Source organism: Gavia stellata, chromosome 17 (assembly GCF_030936135.1).
Source record: "Gavia stellata isolate bGavSte3 chromosome 17, bGavSte3.hap2, whole genome shotgun sequence".
NCBI lineage: Eukaryota > Metazoa > Chordata > Aves > Gaviiformes > Gaviidae > Gavia > Gavia stellata.
In genome coordinates, this window is record NC_082610.1 from 16,137,837 (window position 1) to 16,159,597 (window position 21,761).

Here is a 21,761-nt window from a genome sequence, read left to right on the forward strand (position 1 = left end):
GGACCTTCCAGAGGAGACTACTGTAATACTTGGATGTTCTGTGCTGACCGAAGTCACTCTTCATGTGTTAAGTTCCTTCCTTTGCTCCAAAATGTTTCAAAATTGCCAACTACCTTAGTTTAAACAGGAACAAAATATGATGCTGCCTTCTGAGAAGTGAATACAGAAAAGCTTAATTTTTTTTTTTCCTCCTTCCTTCCTTCCCTCCTGCTGAGGGGTAATATCAGTATACGTGGTAGTGCCAAAAGCTGCACTTTTATGGTAGCTCTTAAGCCAATAGATGCTTAAGACTGCTCAGAAGCATAAGTAGAATAGTACAGTATTTCTGAAGTACAGTATCAGATAAGCATCCTGGCATTTTATGGGAGTTCCCTTTTCTGATAACATCTAGAGTTTTTATTAGTTGCTATACATCAAGGTGCTTTGTAACCTTTTTTAAAATACATTTTTGTTTAGTGCTTGTGCAACTGAGAGGTGAGGCTTGTGTGCCATAGCTGGGCTCTCTGAACAGCTCTGTGGTATGCAATAGATTTCCTTTCACCCATCTTAATTCATAGATGCGTCTTTACTTTTGCTTTGCTTAATTTGTTGTCATGTTGTGTAAGTTTTTTGTTTTTTTAAAAAAGCTATTTACTTGTTTGAATATGCCACTTCAAACGTACTTCAGAATGAACTGTGCAATGTTAACCTGCTTTTTTCTTCTGGTAAAACACAGGCTTTTGTGATCAAAGCTTGGAAAATGATCTGATGCTACCCAACAGGACAGTTCTAAGCAAAAGTGATGCTCCATCGGCTTTTATAGACAGCTGGCAAGTGCCAGACACGTTAAAGTATGTTGGAGAAGACAGGCACCAGGAAACTAATTGCTCAGTCATGGACTGCTCAGAGTGCTTAAGACTGGTGTTGAACCAGACCTTCAGCAGCTGTCATCCTTATGTATGTTAACTATTTTGGAAGCTTACATTTTGAGAGAGATGCAGTTCTGATATATTTTGTATACTTGATAATTTAATTAATGTGAAACTACATGTAACCACATCTGTGGAATGAGATGGATACTTTTTTGTATCCACAGTTGCAAGGTAAAAATAATCGAAGAGTGTGCCAGCTTGATAGGAGAGTTGCAAAAAGCGACAAACGCTTTCAGAATTCATACTATATCTCTGTTAGTTTTGACAATACCGTCTCATTTATAAATCAGTCCCAGCTAATTCAACTGTATCAATATGATGTAGAGCAAAGTAAAATATAACAGTTTTACGATTTAATTAATACTGAAGTGTTCAGTAATTTAACAAGTTCCGAATCACAGTAAGTAATCTGAGAGCCTGCATTCTCAGAGGCTCTAGAGACAAGGAGTTCCAGCTTGGAGAGATGAGAGGGTAGAACAGACCATTTAAAGTAAATAACAAACTCATAGTGTGCAAATAAAGTATACAAATAATGTATTTTTGCTCCTATGAGTACATTTACCATTTCACCTTTTGTATATTGTTGAGTTTGATGAAGAGGGGGCCAAAAACAGATGAAAACATAGAGGTAAGGAAGAACAAGGAACAATGAGTAATTATGCCTTTTATTGGCAAAACTGTATTAGCTCTTGCCTTGGCACTTACAAGAGATGAAACTGAGTAATGTAAGGATGTCTTATTTTTTTCAACATTCAGGAAGCCTTACTTTTAAATTCTAGTAGAGTCTCTTTGTATATCAACGAAGGCTGGTGGTCTCTTGCTTACTGTGAATCAAGAATTCTGGCTTCATTGTAGCTGATATTTAAAAAGGTCAGTCTGTTTCCTACCTAGCAGGGTCTCTATGAAGGTGCAATATTTTTTATTTTTTCTTTATTAGGTTCCACCTGAGCTGTTCTGTAATATATGGGTTCAAGACACTGAGTACATTCGAAATCCATGCATTTCACTAGCTGCCTATGTGGCAATGTGCAACAAATTTAATATTTGTATAGAATGGAGGAGCTCTGATTACTGCCGTAAGTATTCTGCATGTATGTGTACCTCTAGTGTTCACAGAGACAAAATTTGCCTAATATAAGTGTTACTGTAAGTTGAAAATACCAGTGCTTCTTGAGTCCTCACATACTTTAGAAGTCATTATTGAGATAATGAATTCAGCATTTTTTTGTGATACAATTCAAAACTGTGCAAAAGGAGTCAGGGTCATTATAGCCATTTCACAGATGGAAAAGGTAAGCTAAAGAACCTTGCACAGAAGTCTAACTCTAACTTATAATGTACTTAACTGTAGAAGTCAAATCTTCTCACTTGCGATGTAGCGTTCATTTCTCTTAACCACTTTCCACTGATAAAACCAAAACACAACAGAATTGGTTGTGGAAAGGAGGAAGCCACAGAAAGTTCTGTGGTACTTTGAATTGGTGATGTCTGCTTGATGCTGCTCCAGAAAGCTGTGTCTTTGGAGAAGGGATTAGAGAAATGAAACACCTTTGAGATTAGACGGAAACTAAGGAGTAAAACCAGAGAGCCAGAGTGTCCTGGCAGAAAACATCTCCCGTAACAACATACTAAAATGTAAGGCCAAATGGGATGTGTAGTTGTTAGTAAACAGAAGATTTGGATTACAGCATCACTTTATGCTGTCAGTGATCGCCTAGGAAAAGCCCTATGCAGAGATAACCTAGGGAGGTCTGTGGTTTCAGTGCTTGAACAGGGAAAGACTTATTGATGAAGCGTGATCCCCAGAAATAACAGAACTCGCTGTACGTAGAAATCATAAGTGATGTCTTTTTAAAGTGATTTACGGTGGGTACATGTGTACAGGCTTCATGAAGGCATGTCATAATAACCTGCAAATAATAGTCATGGAGTCTAAAGCTTAAAAACAGTCAATTTTTTTAAAAAAAATTCTTCAGTTTGTATGGATTTTACTAGCAAATAACTGTTTAAAAAGAGATCTTCCAGAGTATATCTGTAAATATAGTTATGTATTCCATCCATCGTAAAGGGACAGATCACTCTTTTATTTTTATACCGCAGTGACCTCTGGTGGTGCATGCCTAGCAAGGAAGAGCTGTGGACTAATTTTTAAAAGCCTGAATTCATCTATTTACAGCGCTCTAATAGATATTTCCTGTGGGGCATTATGGCCATTTTTAGTAGTGAGGAGCTGAGTAAAATCAAGCTCCTCTCCCAGTTAATCTTTAAAGTCTGAACAGACTTTCAAGAGTTTTTAAGTTTGAGCAGTCCCTTTGTGAACTGGACTTTGTCGCATTACCATGATTCCAGATGGTGTTGCTGTACGATTTAGGTATTATTACATGATGAGGATATTATGGTAGGTTACAGAACCACACTGTTGGCATTTGTAGTCATTCTCTGTTTGCCATATTTATGCACCTTTAATCACTCTTTTGAACCAATGAAAGATCGTGCTAAGTTTTCAGCAGCAAAAGTAAAATCAAAATGAGATGCTTTTTCGGTCTATTCCTGCATGCACCTATAACATGCCAATGAATTTACATTAGTAGTATAAAGAATGTTAAATTTAACTGTATTCATTGACTTAAACATACATACAAGAGAGTAATTAATGTGGATATCTATTAAATATAGTAATGAATTCATCCCATTCTTTATTATTCCACGTAAAACGATGGTGAATTTGCCTTTACATATATATTTTTGTAATTGACAAAGCTTTGCCCTTTAGTAATCACTGCATTTTCTTTAGCCACTGCAAAGTATTCAGAATGATTCAGAACACTGTATTATTAATCTGTGTAGTATTTGCAAATGTTTTTGAAGTTTAAATTACTTTGTGTCAACACTGTTGCATGGTTTGTTATCTCTACTGCCAAAATGCACACCAAAGCCTGATGAAAATGTTACTGCAAGAAGAGAAGTAAAAGTGCTCGCCAACTTCCTTTTGTTTGAATTTGTCATGTGGAAGGTAACTGGTCTGTGTTGGTGGTTTAGGCTGGTAGATCCTACTGAGTTGGCAAGAACAGGAACTTGACAAGAAGACAATAATGTCTTCTCTTAGGTGCTGCCTTGTGTGATTACAACTTCAGAATGAGTGGTTTGTTTATTTCCATCCTAGCCTTCACCTGCTCTGAAAACTTCTCCTATCAGGCTTGTATAGCTGCCTGTGAGGTTGCAGATAGTTGTCAGAGTAATGAGGTTGCTTCTCTGGACTCAGACTCCTGCTCAGTGTTGACAGAAGGCTGCGTCTGTGCTGGAGGGACCATCCTTCACCGAGCTTACACTGCTGTCTGTATTCCTGAAGAAAAATGTGGTATGTTTGCTTCTGATTTTCTTCTTTTCTCTGCAAGTTGGTGGTCAGATACTTCATAAGCAATAAGTCAAGTTCTGGCCTGATGTTGTGTGGCTTCTGCATATGTCATTCAGTTGAGGCCTCTAGGTATTCAGTAAACATTAACTGTACAGCAGCTGTGAGCAAGCAGGGAATGTCCTTGTGACATAGAATTTTGCTCACCATCTCTCAGCTGGAGGATGCTCTTCAAAATGGAAGGTTTTGCTTATGTTTATGCATTCTAGTATTCTAAGTATGTTAGTCTTGGCCTCCTTTTCACCTAGCCCTTTGCCAAGGGGTCCAACCTATTGAAACTACATGGCATTCAAAAGACATGCAGCAACAGTTAATTACACATTTTGAATAATACATGTATATGTCCTATGTTCTTTCTGCCAGCACTGATACTTACTTTCATTACAATTCTGCCTGAGCACATCAAACTGTGGACCAATACTTAACACTAACACCACAAACCTGAGAGATGCAGTTTATTATAAATCAGATTACATAAAGCACTGTAAATTAATAATAGTTTTGCCATATGTAAAATACAAAAGTAACTTCTTTTCAGATCACTGTTTTAAAAACAAAGGATTGGATTGAGATTTTAAGTGACTAGCCTTGCAGTGGAGACACAAAACAAAGTGGAGGCCCTGATCCTCTGGAGGGTATTGAGTGTCTTGCTTTCCCATACAAACTCAGTCTTAGACTGCCTCCTCTTGCACTTTTCTGTGAGGTGATGGGGATAGGTGATGCCTTTAAAACTGTGGGATTTTTATATTTCATAGTTCCACACCCACTGTGGAAGAAAATAGTGGTCAAAATTTGAAGTAAAAAGGAATTACTTGAATTTTCTGTTGTCCTGATCTAGCTTGTACAGACAGCTCAGGAGCACCTCGTGCAATAGGTGAGATCTGGAAAACTTCTTTGAGCGGATGCTGTATGCAAACATGTGTTGACAGTGAGACCATTATTCCGGTGGACTACAACTGTTCAGATATCCACAATTTAGACTGTCAGCGATTTGCAGAAGTGGCCTTGCTTGTTCCTGGTGATGAGACATGTTGCCCTCAGAAGATCTGTAGTAAGTATTCCTTAATGATTATGAATACTGTCCACTGGAGTATGCCCATATCTTTTCTCTGTGGTTTGTTTTCCTGTTACATATCCTACTTTTGAAGTGGCTGGAAACTACATCGGTTTGAATTTACAGATTACATAGAAAACTATAGAAACATTGTACTATTTGGCTCAATATCCAGTAGGTTTTGGGGGAGAGGTGGGGGAGGGGACAAGGGTTATAAGGACTGAAATAGCGCTCTGTTTATTTGGATGTGAATTGTGTTTCTCTCAGCTGTACAGGCTACTGATTTATTTTTAATGCCCAATTACAAATAAATGATGTAACTAATTACTAGAAAAAAGATGATGTGATTGTTTATCTAATTTACAAAGTGACCAGTAAAGAAAGAATATAAAAGCTTTTCTTAATTCTTGTTTAGCTTAGAAAGTCCATCTTCAAAAAGAAATCGCAAGCAGTTTTCATGTTTTGACCACCTGGGATGATGTTGCAGTGAGTTTTCTACAGGACGGAGGATGGAGGTTTTTTTTTTTAATTCTCACAAGGACTTGGTTTAGTTTAACTTTGCCTCCATGGAGAGTGTTGCAAATGCCAGACGCTTCTGAATATTGCCTCAGGGTTTTTTGCTAGTTTGTTGCGGTTTTCATATGGATGTTGTCGTTTGGAGATTTGGGGTATCAAACTGTAAATACTGCTTGCCACTGCTCTACTCGACTTATGCATAAGATAGTTTAGAAGGGTTTTTTTTCTTTCCCTTTATGTAACAGTTTGTAATCAGAGCCTCTGTGAACCCCTAGTCCCTGAGTGTAATGGCTTGGAAAAGCTGGTCACTTACTACAATGAAGAATCCTGTTGTCCCAACTACATTTGCGGTAGGTTTCTTTTGAAAAGGTAAAAATGTTCACCCTGTAAAAGACATTCAGTAAACTAAGTAGATCAACTTAGAAGCAAAAAGGTAGGTAGTGTGGACATCATTGTTAGTATGGCCATTTACAAAATTATCTTTCATCTAAAAGCTCAGGGTTGGTCTGTGCCTCAATTTGAGCAGATATAACAATGATGGAGTCTTGTGTTTAACGATCAGGCGAGAATGTGTCTTTGCTCTCTTACGATACAAAGTTAAAAGTTTTTCTAAAGTGTCTTGTAGTATTTCTCTGCTCTGTACTGCCATTGCTTAGGGATATAGCATAACAAAGGAGGATTGCTAGACTTTGTACAAAGAAATACATCTGTTGTACTTTTTTCAGAATGTGATCCAGCAAAATGTGAATCAATGGAGCAGACACCAAGCTGTCAAGATGATCAAACACTAATTGCTGCTCGGGTGGAGAGTACCTGCTGCATTTCCTATATATGTGGTACAGTAGCCTGGCTGGTTGAGACTATAAATGTTTTTGTAAATGCAATAATGTCTACTATTATTTTGCCAATTAAAGCTCCTTGTGCTTCCTTTAGCTCTCCCAACATAGTAAGGCTTGAAAGAGATTTAAAAAAGGGGCATTAAGTTCACAAAACACAAGAAATGGCAACAACCATCAAGAGTCACAAAACAGCTTTGTGCAACTGAGTAGTATTCTTGGGTCATGTAGAGGAGTGGTGGTGGAGTCCATGAATGAGGCAGTTGAGAGCTTTTGAGAGACTGTCCATGTACGGTGTGTGGACTAGCTGCCTGAATATTTTATCTGAAAGAAGACTGAAGTTATATATGCTCTTGCTCCCTATATCCTGTTGTATCAGCTATGGCCCATCTTACTTGATGATAAATATCCCATATGAGAGTATTATGATAACTTGTTCAGTTCTTTTGGGGTTTGGCCTTTATTGACTTAATTCAATAGTAAAATTGTACTTTTTGCATGAGTATAGGAATTCCAATGTTACCATACGGTTACTTTCCGTATGATAATGACGTGATAATGAGGTCCTATTGAATTTACTCTGTTTTTGTATATAGATATCTGTGAATCAAAGGCCGAGCCATCTTGATTAGCTCTTCCATGTGCAAAAATTTGAGCGTTAATGAAATCTTGAATTATACTTCTGTTATTTACAGTAATCAGGTGGTCACTTTGATCGTGTGATAGTGATGTGCTGTTTGTCGCTTCTCACTGTCCGCACAGCATCCTTCTGTCTCTTTTTTGATGTAATGAGTCTTTGTACTGTACATATCGAAAAGTACCTATTGTGTGTGGTCTTCATATGTGTCCAAGTGGGAGGATAACACTGGGATCACAGGAGGATGCCCTTTATTAGGGATCAAAGATCCTATAATCCAGGCAGAGGAGCATTCCTGAATAAAACAGGGTGACTCGGTAGGAAAGAAAATCTAGCAAAACTTTCCATAACAGAAAGGGAGAGAAAATCCTGTTTGTTGTGACCTGACTCACAAACAATGTATTCATTCTGTATAGCAGGGGACAAAGAAAAGGCAAGCTGCACTGAAAATTAGCTTCTTCTATAGGGACTATAAGGAATGAATGCAGAGTATCTCTGTTCTCTTTTGTATGTGTCTGTGAGAAACTTATCGGCATGTTTCCTAGGCAGTTGTAAAATTCCTTCCTATGTTTTAGATGTAAATAATTGTTTTTTCCAGCATGCGGGGCTTGCTCTGATCAAATACCCAAATGTCAAGAAGGAGAAGTTCTTATTGTGGATGGCAACACTACAGAGAGGTGTTGCCCTACATACCAGTGTAGTAAGTTTGACTTGATACTTTAAGTAATAGAGAACATGTCAAATTTTGTAGTGTGGATGGTCAGTGCCAAAAATGGTGGATTAGAGATACAGCTCTGCTTGTGCATATAAGCAAGCTATCATCTGTAGTCCTGAACAAATAATCTTTACTTTTAAAACTTCATGTGCCTAAAGCTTTATCTGAATATCTGTATCATGGAGACAAATGAGTAATTTCAGGCCACAAATTCTAGAGATTTGAAACTGTGTTGAATATTTGCCTAGAGTAGTTGTACTCCATGCTACATGGAGTACATTGCCTGATGGCTAACGATTAAATTTTGATTATTAGTTTCTTCAAGTAAGACGTTTTCTAAAGGTATTTATTATGTGTAAGTCATTTACTATCTCTTGATTCGTATTTCTATTCATCAAAATATGACAACCTTGTGTTTATTGGACTTTCTTTTCCTTAATTGCAGTTTGTGAAATACATCGTTGCCCTGAATTCAGATGTGTGCTAGGCATGTCTTTGGTGGAAGTATGGAGCCCAGAGAAGTGCTGCCCCTTTCGGACATGTGGTAAAATGGCTGATTCTCATTTTAGTTGACTTAGACAGTAAGACACTGGCAAGAGCTTTGGCCTCTTGGGTTTAAGTCTGGTTTAAGCCAGCTATACTATTGTGATCTGCTTATCAACAAATTATATAGAAAGTCATCTCATGGTACAGAACTTCTCAATCTGCCTGTTTTGTTTTTTCTTTCTTCACAAGGGTGATCACATACTGTAGAATTTGCTTGTCCCAACTGGGTGACTTATCTTGAAAATTTTGTAAGATACAGTAAATTATTTATGGCTTTAAAAAAAAAAAGGTTAGGTTCACAGGTGAGGAATTTGCCAATTTACAAAGGTGGCAGTATATCATACACCTCTCTGATGCCTTAAACACAATTCTCCGCTGCTTTATATTGATTGTAATGATTGTTATCACTGCAAGGAGGCTACTGGCTAGAATGATCATCATCTTTAACATGTTCAGGTGGACTGCAGTTGATACAATGCTGTAAATTGTAAGAAGGTGGTCATAGAAGCTGCTATTAGTTTTCAGGATGGAATAGAAATCAAACCATAATTCTGGACTCCCCAGATGGGTATATTTCAAAAACCAGCAGAACTTCTTCAGTGATCACTTGTAAATCTGGAATTTCTATTCTCTCTGATGCTCTGTTTTAAGCAAATGGCATATAACATTCTAAACTATTGTTTTTGTAACTGTATTTTGTTTTAGAATGTGCATGTGAAACGATCCCCAAACCTCAGTGCAAACTGGTATGAAATTCATTTTCTTCTATTGATTTCTTAATAAATCTATTTATTAGTGTCTTACTAATAGTTTTATCAATGAAATATGAAATGCTATTTCGTTCTCTTTTTTTAAAATTGCTTTACAAGAAGATACAGCCATTTTTAAGAAGCCAGTTAAGTTTAAATATCTTGCAGAATAAAATAGCTATATAGCATTGATATTTCTGGAGTTTTTTATGACCATATCCTGCCTGAAATATTTGTAGAGTGGTACTGCTTTTATGTACCCAAGAATAAAATTTTGTTTTTTAAATTGTCAGAACGAAATACTTAAAAGCATCAGTGTTTTGTTAATATTATCTGTTATAGTGAATGTTAAAATATATCATGCACTCAGACCGCTGACTAAGCAGAACTTTTAAACTGTGTTTCATTGCGATTTGTTCTGCATTATAAAAATGCTTATTAACATTGCTGGGTTAGGTTCTCAGTCAGTACTGGGTATGCTTTGATTTTGCTTGTCATTATTTTATCCAGAAAATAATATTGCAAGGGGAATAATTTATAAGAATTATAATTTGGAGTCCTAGGAAGGAATTGGAAATAGTACTCATTTTCTATAGAGGAACCTCAAAATGCTTTATAAGTGAGGTGGTAGTTAGTACTTCCGTTTTGTAGATGAAAAAACTCGGGCATAAGGAATCAGGACTTACAGAAAACTGGGGAAAAAATCTTAATGTGCATACGTATAAACAAAAAGGGCAAAATTAAAAAGTACATCTGTGCTATTGTAATACTATTTATATCCATTAAGTTATTCCATGAAAGAATACAATCCACACTGCGTGGAGATTTCTGTACAAAGGCAAGCCATTGCATTTCATTGTTGGCCTGCCTTAGTCTTTTCTGTCCTAAATGTCTGCTGTATTGACACCAGCAACCATTCCTGGTTTTCAGGTGTAAAAAAAAAAATTCCCATTTGGTTATCATTACTAAATTAAATGTCTCTGTGGGTGATGAAAGTGGATTCAAAATAGGTTTCTAGGGGCAAGAAATATACTGCTACTCAAATTCTGAAGGAAAGGTGTTTAAAAGAAAAAGATCATACAGATCAGAAAACACTGTCATTTCACTTCTCTTTTTTTCTGCTTTTATACACTTAGGGGCAGAAACTTCAGATAGATGAACAGTTTCAGAACAGTACAGAAAATATCTGTAACTGTGTTAAGTACAAATGTGGTAAGTCAGAAAAGAATTTAATTCAAAGAAATACCCTTTCAAGTGCTAAGGTAAATTAGGAATTAGAAATTGGATGTTCACTTTGAACATGATATTGAGGAGGAAAGAATTGACTGACGTAATTCACTAATAGCATAAGAAAAGGCAAGAAAATAGGACCCCTCACTAAATATTTCATGGACTCATAGAATGGTTTGGGTTGGAAGGGAGCTTAAAGATCATCTAGTTCCAACACCCCTGCCATGGGCAGGGACACCTTCCACTAGACAAGGTCACTCAAAGCCCCATCCAACCTCGCCTTGAACACTTCCAGGGTTGGGGCATCCACACCTTCTCTGGGCAACTTGTTCCACTGCCTCATCACCCTCATGAGTGATGATTCTTCCTTATATCTAATCTAAATCTACCCTCTTTCAGTTGGTTTGGTTGATTATGGCCTGTCCTTGTATTCTATTAGTTCCTGCAGCAGGAGGTCTGTGCAGGGAAATAGCAGACAGAGTTTTGGAGAAGTTGGGTGAAGTTCACTAAGGAGCCTGCATATTGCTGAGCTGGAGTAAGGACTCCAGCAAGAAACTAAACCTCACGCTCAATGTCCACATAAAGAAAAGTCCCGCTAACCCATTATGGGACTACTGAGGAGCTGGTAGACAGGCTTATGTGCTTTACAAGATCAAGGACAGCATTCAGCACCATGCAAATTCATCTTAGAGCATGCCCAATAGCATCTGAGAAAACTCAGGAAAAAATAATTCCTGTGGGGCACCCAGTTGGCCAATAGAGTTGGGATTGTCCTTGCCTAGATTTCTACAACAGATGTATACTTCTGAGCTAATTATCCTCTGTGCCCTCAGTAATAAGTGGGGAGAAATAGACATTTCTCAAGTACATTTCTTATCCTGAAGTAGACTTATAAAACAAATCAGTTGAGGAAGCCTGCACTGTTATTTTGGTGGTGCAGCTAATAGAATATTATATATTTATTAGATTTTATGCATGATTATATTTGAAATAATTTGGCGATTGTAGTGAAGCGTAAGACTACTATTAACAGTTTCTATTTGAAAATCTGACCCATAATTCTTAAAGAGATAGAGTAGCTTTTTCTGTTCTGTTTTACTGTTTGAAGCATTTTTAACAGAGTTTTGATACCAAGCTGATTGTCCTGAGCATGCTGTTTATTTTTGTGTTTTCTTGTAGTGAGAGACAAAGTTTGCCTGAGTAATGAGAGAGGTGTGCTGCTTCCTGGACAGAAAATCGTGGAACACAGTTCAGATGGCATTTGCCATATTTCTTACTGTACAAATGTGATTGATCCCTCCACTAAATACTACAGAATAAACACATCTTCAATAGACTGTGCTGTCAAGTGCAAAGCTGTAAGAAATTCAGAATTTTAGACATGTATATTATGACTGGCAGTCTTAATTATATTTCATTGGGTTTTGTTGAGTAGATTACAGTCGTAGGAACAAGATGGAAAAAGTAACTATGAGATACCACTCTAATAATGTGCTACCGCGCTTCTGATAGAAGTTGATAAAAGCCTCACTCCCTTCACTGTTTTCTCCCATGTGTAAATCTTATACAAACTAATGTATATAGCATAGTCCCACCTTGCATCCCTGTATAACTTTAGCTGCATTATGTGCAAACTGGTACAAATTCCTGGCAGACATTAGCTCGATAAGAATTGGGAAGAGAATAACAGAAGAATAATTCTAAATGTGGTGAAAAGAGCTTTATAAAATAAGCGAATGATACCTTGTCTTTTACAAAGTATGATACATTACCATGGGAATATTATATAGATTACTTTTTCTAATTATGTACTTACTTCATGTCTAATGTGTAAAAAGTCAAAATTTCAGTGGTTCTTGAAGTAAGCTGTCAGACTTACATTTGGAAGTGGTAGAAAGACCAGTTCATTCTGTTAAGAGTTGGAACTTCTTCCCATTTACTTCAATTAAGATCAAAGGTATTTTCTAAAAGCTTCATGAATGTACAGTGTGTACAAATGTAAACTATGCTGTTTTGAAAGTTATTTAAAAACTGTCCCTGAAATCAGATATCTGAAAAAAAATCTGCCCATTGCATTAGTAAAATGTCAAGCTGCAAAATGATTTCATACAAGGGATAATCTATTTGATTTTGGCAGAACCAAGTCTATCAGCCTCCAAAAGATTTAACCACTTGCTGTGGTAGCTGTAAGAACTTGTCTTGTCTCCACACTTTCAGCAATGGCACAGTTTCCAATTTCAAGGTAAGTTTATACATGTATTATTCTCTCAAAATATTTAGAAGTAAATGAAAAAATGATGAGATACTGTACACACATTGCCGTATAAAATGTGCAAAGAGCAGCTTTATTTGGCCAAATACTAGGAACAGTTTTGCATGTACGCAACATGAATTTCTTAGAGAGTCAATCATATAGCTGTCTACACAGATTAAGGGATTTTGATATATCAAAGAATTATCATCAACTTGACTATTTTAGAATCTGCTTAATATGATATATTTAGTGGACTTTTAAGTTCTGTACTTCAACAGAACTTCAACATGTGTCTAAATTATATTTTGCTGTAAGTACTTTGTTTCAGACAAGATCACATTCAATGGAATTGTATAATAAATACTTATAATACTGTTTTGGCTGAGTTGTTGAGTGAAGATTCTGGTTTATAATTTTTAACAGCCTGGCACTGTTTGGATTTCAAACTGCATCAGATACGAATGCACTAACACAGCAATAGGACCAGTTCTGGTTTCCTCTTCAGTTGGCTGCCCACCCTTTAATGAAACTGAATGTGTGAAGGTCAGTGTTTAATATGTTGTTTGCATTCCAGCTATGATTTATGTTTGCCTGCAAAGATTAACACTGACAAAAGACGTTTTTACCTGAAGAAGGGAGAAATTATAAATTCTTGCAATGCCTGCATTTTTGCCCAGACATTTGAGGGTGAAAAGCTCTAACTATACACATATACTGTGCCACCAGACTGCCCAGTTACATAGCTGGAGAGAACTCTTCCTATTCTCAGAAATATTTTTTTTTCGTAGAGGCTTGTAATATCAAACTAGTCCTCAATACAGCTGTCTGAATTTGGATGCTTTTCTAGGTCGGACTTCTCCTTTCTAACTGATTTTCTGCATATAGCAATTTGATTCATCACCGTGGTCAAAAACATTGATGAAAAGGAAAGATAGTCTGAATATCAGGCAAATCTTTTCAACAGTGAGACATAAGGTTTTGTGGACTAGTTTTGCAGGAGAAGCAAAAGCTGTATTTGACTTTGAAAAATGAGATTAGACTGAGTGCCAGGAAGGGTATGCAGTGAGCAACGTCATACTGCTCTCTGTAATTCTGCATTTACATGTGGATGGGAGGATACTTTCCTTAATGAATGATGGTACACAAGCAGGGAACAGTCCTAAAGGAAATAGGTGGCTGTAGTTCTTTCTTGAAGCTAACAATGGGTTGGTACTTCAGCAAGAGTCTTGGTTACACAGCTGGTGAAAGGCCTTTTGCTGTTCTAGGCAAACTAAAAAAGTTAAGGCAGAGAGATCATCATGGCTTGAGATACTGAGGTGGATGTCAAAAATTGAACTCCCGTTCAATGTAATGCTGAGAGCTTTTTAAAAAGCTGCACCTGACCTGTTCTTCCCACAGTACTCTGTGGAGTGCTTCATGCATGAAGACAGCCATGATCCTCCACAATGGAGAGTAGGTGGCTTCTCATTTAGATGAGATTTCTTCCTGCTTTGAATTCAGAATTGGGTTTTTTGTGATTGTCAGTATGGCCTCTACAAGAAGTCAGGGGTTTACTCTAAGTAACACATGATGGAGTAAGACTTAACACAGTCACTCCCTCTCCAAATGTGGCATTTTGACAGCTGGTGATGCAGAGTGACGTTCAGCAACAACCACTTAATACTCACTTGTGCTAAAACAGTTAAGTTCAATGATTTACAGCCAGACCTTCACCCATTCACCAGAGTGCTGCATTTCCCTGAGTAACATTGCAGAGCTTTGACTGGAAGATATTTCTAATAGTGCTAGTAATTTCTAATTTCTAATATGGGAATTTCTAATTTCTAATATGGGAATTAATACTTGAAAAAAATCAATTTTTTTCCTCTTTATTTCTCTCTTGGTCAGGTTGGAGGCTATGTTGTACCATTTTTAGAAGGATGCTGCAAAACATGTAAGTGATTAATGACACTTCCTGCTGCACAATTCTGTCAGATTTGTTGTTACCTTAAAAATAAGGTTGATTCTTTCCTGCATGAAGGCTTGATTCACTGATCTCAATGGCTATGCTTTTCCCAGTTTTACCTATGTGAATACCATTGAAACTAGTGGGGTTACATCAAAAGGAAGTAGTTTTAACATTGAAGAGTTTACTCCACTGGTAGTGATTGTGGCTGGCCAAGTCACTAAAATTGCTACCTTGAGTATTTTGTAGTTCTCATGTAAAACTCCTCAAAATATTAGCTACTGCATTTAGTATAATAAAAGGTACTGTGTTTTGGAAGGCACCTTAAAACATGCTTCATCTACATTCATATCTTCATCTTCGGTACAAATGAAGATTGATCTATGCAGTTTTTAAGTTAATGCTGTAAGTAATTAACTGATTGTAATATAGTCTTAGGTTCCATTAATAGACCTAGTTCAGAAGCTTTCTGGCAATATCTTTTAAAAGAACTTCCAATTAAAAAATCCCCCCTTACTTGATTACCAAGATATGTTTTGACTTCTATGAGAGCTAATAAAGGTTCTCTGGAAAAAATAAAATAATTCTCTACAGAATAGGTTCCAAATATGCTAATTGTTAATATAAATCAAGAGCTAAGTGCATTTTTTCTTAACACACTGGTACATAGCTGAAACATTTTGGCTGATTTCATGAAGAACTTAGCCTGAGGCAGGCACCTAACCTGAAGAATTTAAGCTCTAATACTTGAAGTTGACAATGTTATAAGCAATTGAAAAGGAAATTTTATACTGGGCAGTATCATATTATCTTTAAAAAGGTGCAAAAATCTCACTTCATTTGCATTAGTGGCTGGAATAGTGACCTAAAAGCTAAAGATAGTTGGAGATAAAGTGTGGGTATTTTCTGCTGGGTGGGATGGGACTAGAACAGTTATGACTATGAGATATGGTACCATGTGCACAGCTACTGCAGTGGGATATATGTTGCCAACTGGGAGGTACCTTTTCATGTTATTCATTATGTATTACATTTTGTAGTACAAAGGTTGTTGAAACTGTGGAAGATTTATCTGCTCCTGATCACTGGAAGGGAATGGTAATATCTCTTCAAGTTTTTTCACTCTGGACCTGTGTTTCAAGCACTTGTCCTAGTTCTGTAATAATTCTCCACAGGCTCTTTGAGATTAGATTTTGATTATCTGACATTACCCTTCAATGCCTTAGCAGCCATATAAGCCAGCTTCTGAACAAACAATTTATTAAGACCATTAAAAATCCATTAAGCTACTTTTCAGCAAGGCAGAAGATCTTGCTACTATACTTAGAGAAAGACCATAACCACACTCTTAAATAATTAAGACAAATGTAAGTTATTAATCTGGAGCAGGCATCACAAAATAAAATTAAACCCTTGAAAAATCCATTGACTTCTGAGATGCATTTACAAGTAGATTCATACAGTTTGGATTTCACACCTCTTTATAGACAACACAGTACCTCTATGAATCATGTAGTTCATTCTGACTGAACAAATCTGCCATGAGAGCTGTTAGTCAATTGTAATTGTGTGAGACGTTTTATGAGAAAGGTTATGAGGTTGTTGTTTTCTTTTGAAGTACTTTACCATTAGAAGCCATTGTGATTTTTTGCTTTCAGTTTTAAATGGTACTTGAAAATTAAGTCCCAGGAGTTCCATTGAAACCTAGAAAGTTTTTACAAACACTGCTCAGAGGAAATTATACTATGTCTTTCTTGTAGCTCAAAGGACAACTTGAATTTAGGGTACCAGATTGTCCTAGTTAAATCGATGTAGATCAGATCCTTCCTGGTTTTGACATTAGGCTTAGCAATGCAAGTAATACCTGGACATGGTCCTGAGGTGCTGGCACAGTGATCCCTGCTTCAGCAGGGAGGTAGGACCAGATGACCTCCAGAGGTCCCTTCCAGCCTCAGCCATTCTGTGATCCTGTAATATACAGACATTTTAAGGTTGAATTATTTTCTCAATTATACCAAAATGTAGTAACTCCAAAATGTTTCATACTGATAGGTAATCCTCTGTAACATGTACTTTGTTCAATATGTAATATTCTTACCAGGTTCTTCAGTGTCAATGCTCCTCCCATTCCCTGTTAGCCCAGTCACTCCTACAGCCTATGCTAGCTGTAACACAGGTACATTTTCCTGGAAATAAGTAGGACCAACCCAAACAGCATCATTGTTGATTTCCAACAATGTACTCCCTGATAGGAGCATCAGGCCTCATGTTACCCAATTATGCCAAAAGCTGCAGTGTAGTATAACTGCTCATGGTTCAGAGTGGCTCACATTTTGGTTTTGTTTCATTTTTCATTTTGCACTGTGTGGGCGGTGCATTGTTGTTAGCCAACAATGTACTGTTGGTAGTAAGCACTTGCGTAGTCTTTAGCTTGCTGCATGTGTAAAACTGCTGTGTTTAAACATATAAGCTAATTCCATTATGTTCACAGTGCTCTAGAACATAGAGACTAATGGCTTTGCTTGTTAAACCTTATTATATAAACAACATTTTAGCAGATGATGTATTGTATAGTTTTGTTTCCAGTGGCATATGTAGTAGAAGCAGGTAATTTCTTTCCCATCCGTAGTTCACGGACAGTACACTAAAAATAGCAAGCCTGTGTTTACTCCATGAAAATTGGAGATTATCTTTGTTCTTTTTAATAGAGCATGATAATTTTTTCAATTGTAACATGGTATGAATTCAATTGTTTCGGCATTTAGTTTGTGCAAACATCTCTCTGTATGTCTGCAAGAGAAATTATGTTGACTGTGATTTTGTACATCACTAAGTGATACATCTTTCATTAAATTACACTCATGACTTTAGGACTACTGCACTGAAATCTATATTTCATATTGACATCACTTTAAATGACAAAGGTGTTACGAGTCTACCCAAAAACCAAGCAAGGATTTTTGACTGTGAAAAAGAACCTCATTATAACATGGCACATGTAAGATGCTCACATGTTTTGTAAGGTTGTTCATGGAAAAGTATATTACATTGTAGAGCTCATTAAAAGCCACTGGACATTAAAGTACATGCATGGAAATACATTATGTATTTATTTTTTTTATGAGATACAATGTACTTTTGCTATAGTCTGGATGAAGTCACAGCCACAGCTGCACTGAATTCTACATCCTACCCACCATGTATAATGTAAAAGAAGAAAGGACATGAATAGGACTATGAGAAACATGAAATAATGGTGAGTGTTTTATTTTTAAGAACAATTTATTTTTTTTCTTCATTGCTTGGTTTACTTTTTCCCTACGTCAATATAATTCAGTGATAGTCAAGCAATAGCCAGCCATTTCTGATTGTAGATTTTTATTTGCTTCCAAGAAGATTCATTACTGTCATTTCTTTCATATTCTAGAAACCCCTGCTATGTCTAGAAACAGTAGCAGACTTATATGTTTTAAAAAAAAAAAAACAACCACATCACAAAAAATGTTTCTCTTTGAGATGCATTATTACCCAGTTTGACAGTGATTAGAGTAGGGAACTGGACATTGCACATCAAGATGTAGTAAACCTCTGTCACAGTTCAGTATTGGGTATTGGTCAAACCAGTGAGTCTTTCATTGCCCTTGTTTTTCTGGAGCTTTTGTTAACATCTTTGGATTTCTTGGCTGAAAGAAAATGTAGCTCTCTAAGTGGAGAGTCATGTGGGACTGCATCACGGGGTGTAAACTCTGCTGTGAAACTGTGGAAGCTGTTATAATGGAATGGACTATTCCTTTCTCTTACAGATCTGCACTGTGATGTGGTTTCTTCAGCATAGAGAAGATCATCATAAGAAGATACTGTGCTTTCTAATCTCTAACAACTGAACTTGATACTGAACTTTGCTTTTCTTCAAATGTTCAGGATTCCCCCCTTAAATTAAGTTTTAACTCCTCTTACTTAATTTCATGATTTCTTTTTTACTTCATCCATATACTTTGTACATACTTCTGTGAGAAAAATTGTGGAAATAATGCTAATGAAAACGTAAATAAAAAAATTAATTTGTTCACTGGTGTTCTCTTTCTTATTTAATAAAAAACATAGAGAAATGTAAAGCCCCCTGAAGCCCTGTTCTTCATCAGATTCTGCTGTTAAGTGTTCATTTTAAACTTCATTTATACCACTGGAATGCAATTGCTGCTGTTGAAGTTTGTTACATTTATTTCATAGGAAATGCATTTTATGCATTATTAACAAGCCTTCTCGCAGGAGTGGTTGATCAATTTTACAAAATTTTTTGAAAGACAGTGGACTTACTCTTAAAAGGCTTTTGAGCGAAGAATGAACCTTTTATAATTGTTATTGGAGATACAAGGAGACGATACTTTAATGCATGAAATAGACTAATTTTAAAAGCAATACAATGTATAGCTAATGTTACTTTGCCAAAGTTTTGTATGTGCAGTGATGTATTGGGTATTTTCTTCTTTATATCTCTTGACCCCATAAAACATTCAGGAATGTTCCTGTCTTGAAATGTTTATAATTTTGAGCTGATGTTTTTCAATCAATGCCCATTTTGCAGGTAAGGAAGATGGAAAATTCTGTAAAAAGGTGACTGTTAGGATGACTATCCGCAAGAATGACTGTAGGAGTAACACACCAGTAAGTAAATAACTATCATGATTTATTTTAATAGAAGGGAGAATATATAGAAGGGAAAAAATACGATAAAGAAAAAGAAGGAAGAAACGGAACACAAATTCCACAAGGCTATTGTCTGCATTTCTCTCTCACAGAGACAGTGTCTCTGTGTTTCGTAGAGCTGTTTCAATGTTTCCCTACATGCTCAGCAATCATCTTCTCAAATAATAAGAAAAGGGGGGATATGACTTCTGCCTTTGTATGCATTTAGGTGCATGTTGATTTAGTGCAAATAGAAGGTCTTGACTCACCCTATAATGCAATTGTTACACGAAAATTAACTTTGATATAACTGAATCTTGCCAGTGATATAGTACAGTTAAAACGGCTGCAGATGTGTTTAATTTTCCATCTGACTAGGGAAAGTATTTAAGTGCCAACTTCATGAAGAAAGGAATCTTGGGTCCTGAAGGTTTATTTTAGACAGCAGCATGAGCATACTGTGAAATGTGTAGGAAGAATGAGGCACTATCTGTGTGTCTACTAAAGGATTTACTGTAGGAGGACACCAGCAATGTCCTGCTGGGCAGAAAGGCAGTGTGCGCAGCAGCGAGGGTGCCGACAGGCGTCTCGTGAGATGTGGAAGAGCGCCTGGAAAAGCTGTAATAAAAGAGTATAGGGAAACAGCTGTAACCTCTAAAATGACTCTGAGAGTACGTTTTGTAGAGTAAACTGTTGAGCAGCCAGGAAATTTAGTCTCGGTGTCTCATCAAACAGAAACGCAAATCCTGACTATTAAACTTGAAAAAATTATCAGTTTATATGACTGTTTCTGTTACAGTCTGTATTACAGTTTTTGTATCATTAGTAACAATTGCCCTTAGCTTTCCAAAGGATTGATTCTTTATATTCCTTCTTATTGATACCAGTATAGCAACACTGCATCAGTGTATCACCAAAATTAATACTGTAGGCAGTTTTGGACAGAACATTTGGTGCTATGTTCAAGCCAAGGTTGTTATGAATGCTTTAACATTCAAAACTTAAACTGGTTTTTTGTGTCTGTGAATAGCCAAAATCTGCTGTTACAAAATTGACAGGAAAATCATCATTAATCTCGGGAAGATAAAAAATGAGACCTATCTGGGTAACATACTTCAGAGTTCATTACTCAGACATAGTAGGATTTCACAAGGGGTTAGAGACAATACCTCCAAATTTCTGATGGCTTTGTTGTTGGATTTGGGTGCCTAATGTCTTTGGACTTTCTTGAGAACTCCGAACTTTATTTCCTACCTGCTTCAATTTGCTGATTATTCTTAATGTTTGTTATCAGGTGAACATTGTTTCGTGTGATGGAAAGTGCCCCTCTGCAAGTATTTACAACTACAACATAAACACATATGCAAGATTCTGCAAATGCTGCCGGGAGCTCGGACTACAGAGACGAACTGTGCAGTTGTATTGCACTAGTAATTCAACCTGGGTCAGCTATTCAATCCAAGAGCCTACAGATTGTTCTTGCCAATGGTCTTAAAAAAAGCATAAAAAAAGAAAACAGCAAGCACAGCTGTTCCCTGCATAAGCTAAATTGAATAGTTACTATTAAAAATACAGTACCCAATGCACTGAATTTTACCAGTTTAATGCTAAAAGATGAAAGAACAATAATATATTTGGACTCTTCTAAATTTCTGAGGAATGGCTTTGCATCATTTGTATTGTGATTTGTCTTCATGTTCGTTTCACACGGATTGTTTTAAGAGTTCTTCTGATATGTGCCAACTTAAGAGGTGAAGTGATTTACATTAGAGACACCTCAAGAGAAAGAACACCATCTATTTTGTTCCAGAAGGCTGGCCCACTCTTTGTCAGGCACACGTTCCTGTTCTAAATCACTGACCGGTTTACCTGCCAGAAGTTCATTATTTTGAATGCATTGCAATTGTGCAAATACGTTCAGTGTCTATTAAGAAAAATTGTCTGGACAATATGAGAAGAATTTTCAGTTTAAATCATATTCCTATTGCAAAGTAGAGCATGTATGAGAAATTCAATTAAAGATACATTTTTATTTTTTTTTTAAGCAGGGAAACATTGTCAGTACTGATAACTACATAATATTCCCTGGTAATAATTTCAGGTTTTCTAGTGTATTGTATATTGTAGTGAAAGGCATTATGGCAAACATGTAATGTATGGAACAGATAGACTGTTTTTAGGCATCTAGATTAGTCATTAGTAGTTACTTTATCTTTCTACTAAACAATATGACATAAACTGAAAATACACAGATTTAACAAATGAAAACT

General features: G+C 36.5%; 1 protein-coding gene across 1 annotated transcript in view; it reads left to right on the top strand.

Annotated features, from left to right (window-relative positions):
* OTOG (otogelin) overlaps positions 1-20,986 on the top strand; it is a 104,469-nt gene extending 83,483 nt beyond the window's left edge. Inside the window, exons 41-56 of the mRNA XM_059825858.1 lie at positions 716-936; positions 1,849-1,987; positions 4,075-4,269; positions 5,162-5,374; positions 6,139-6,243; positions 6,619-6,729; positions 7,965-8,066; positions 8,527-8,625; positions 9,333-9,373; positions 10,513-10,588; positions 11,786-11,964; positions 12,744-12,848; positions 13,284-13,403; positions 14,748-14,793; positions 19,391-19,470; positions 20,786-20,986. Coding sequence (XP_059681841.1) covers positions 716-936; positions 1,849-1,987; positions 4,075-4,269; positions 5,162-5,374; positions 6,139-6,243; positions 6,619-6,729; positions 7,965-8,066; positions 8,527-8,625; positions 9,333-9,373; positions 10,513-10,588; positions 11,786-11,964; positions 12,744-12,848; positions 13,284-13,403; positions 14,748-14,793; positions 19,391-19,470; positions 20,786-20,986 — 2,033 coding nt within the window. The remainder of the gene's footprint in view (positions 1-715; positions 937-1,848; positions 1,988-4,074; positions 4,270-5,161; positions 5,375-6,138; positions 6,244-6,618; positions 6,730-7,964; positions 8,067-8,526; positions 8,626-9,332; positions 9,374-10,512; positions 10,589-11,785; positions 11,965-12,743; positions 12,849-13,283; positions 13,404-14,747; positions 14,794-19,390; positions 19,471-20,785) is intronic.
* The last annotated feature ends 775 nt before the right edge of the window (positions 20,987-21,761 follow it).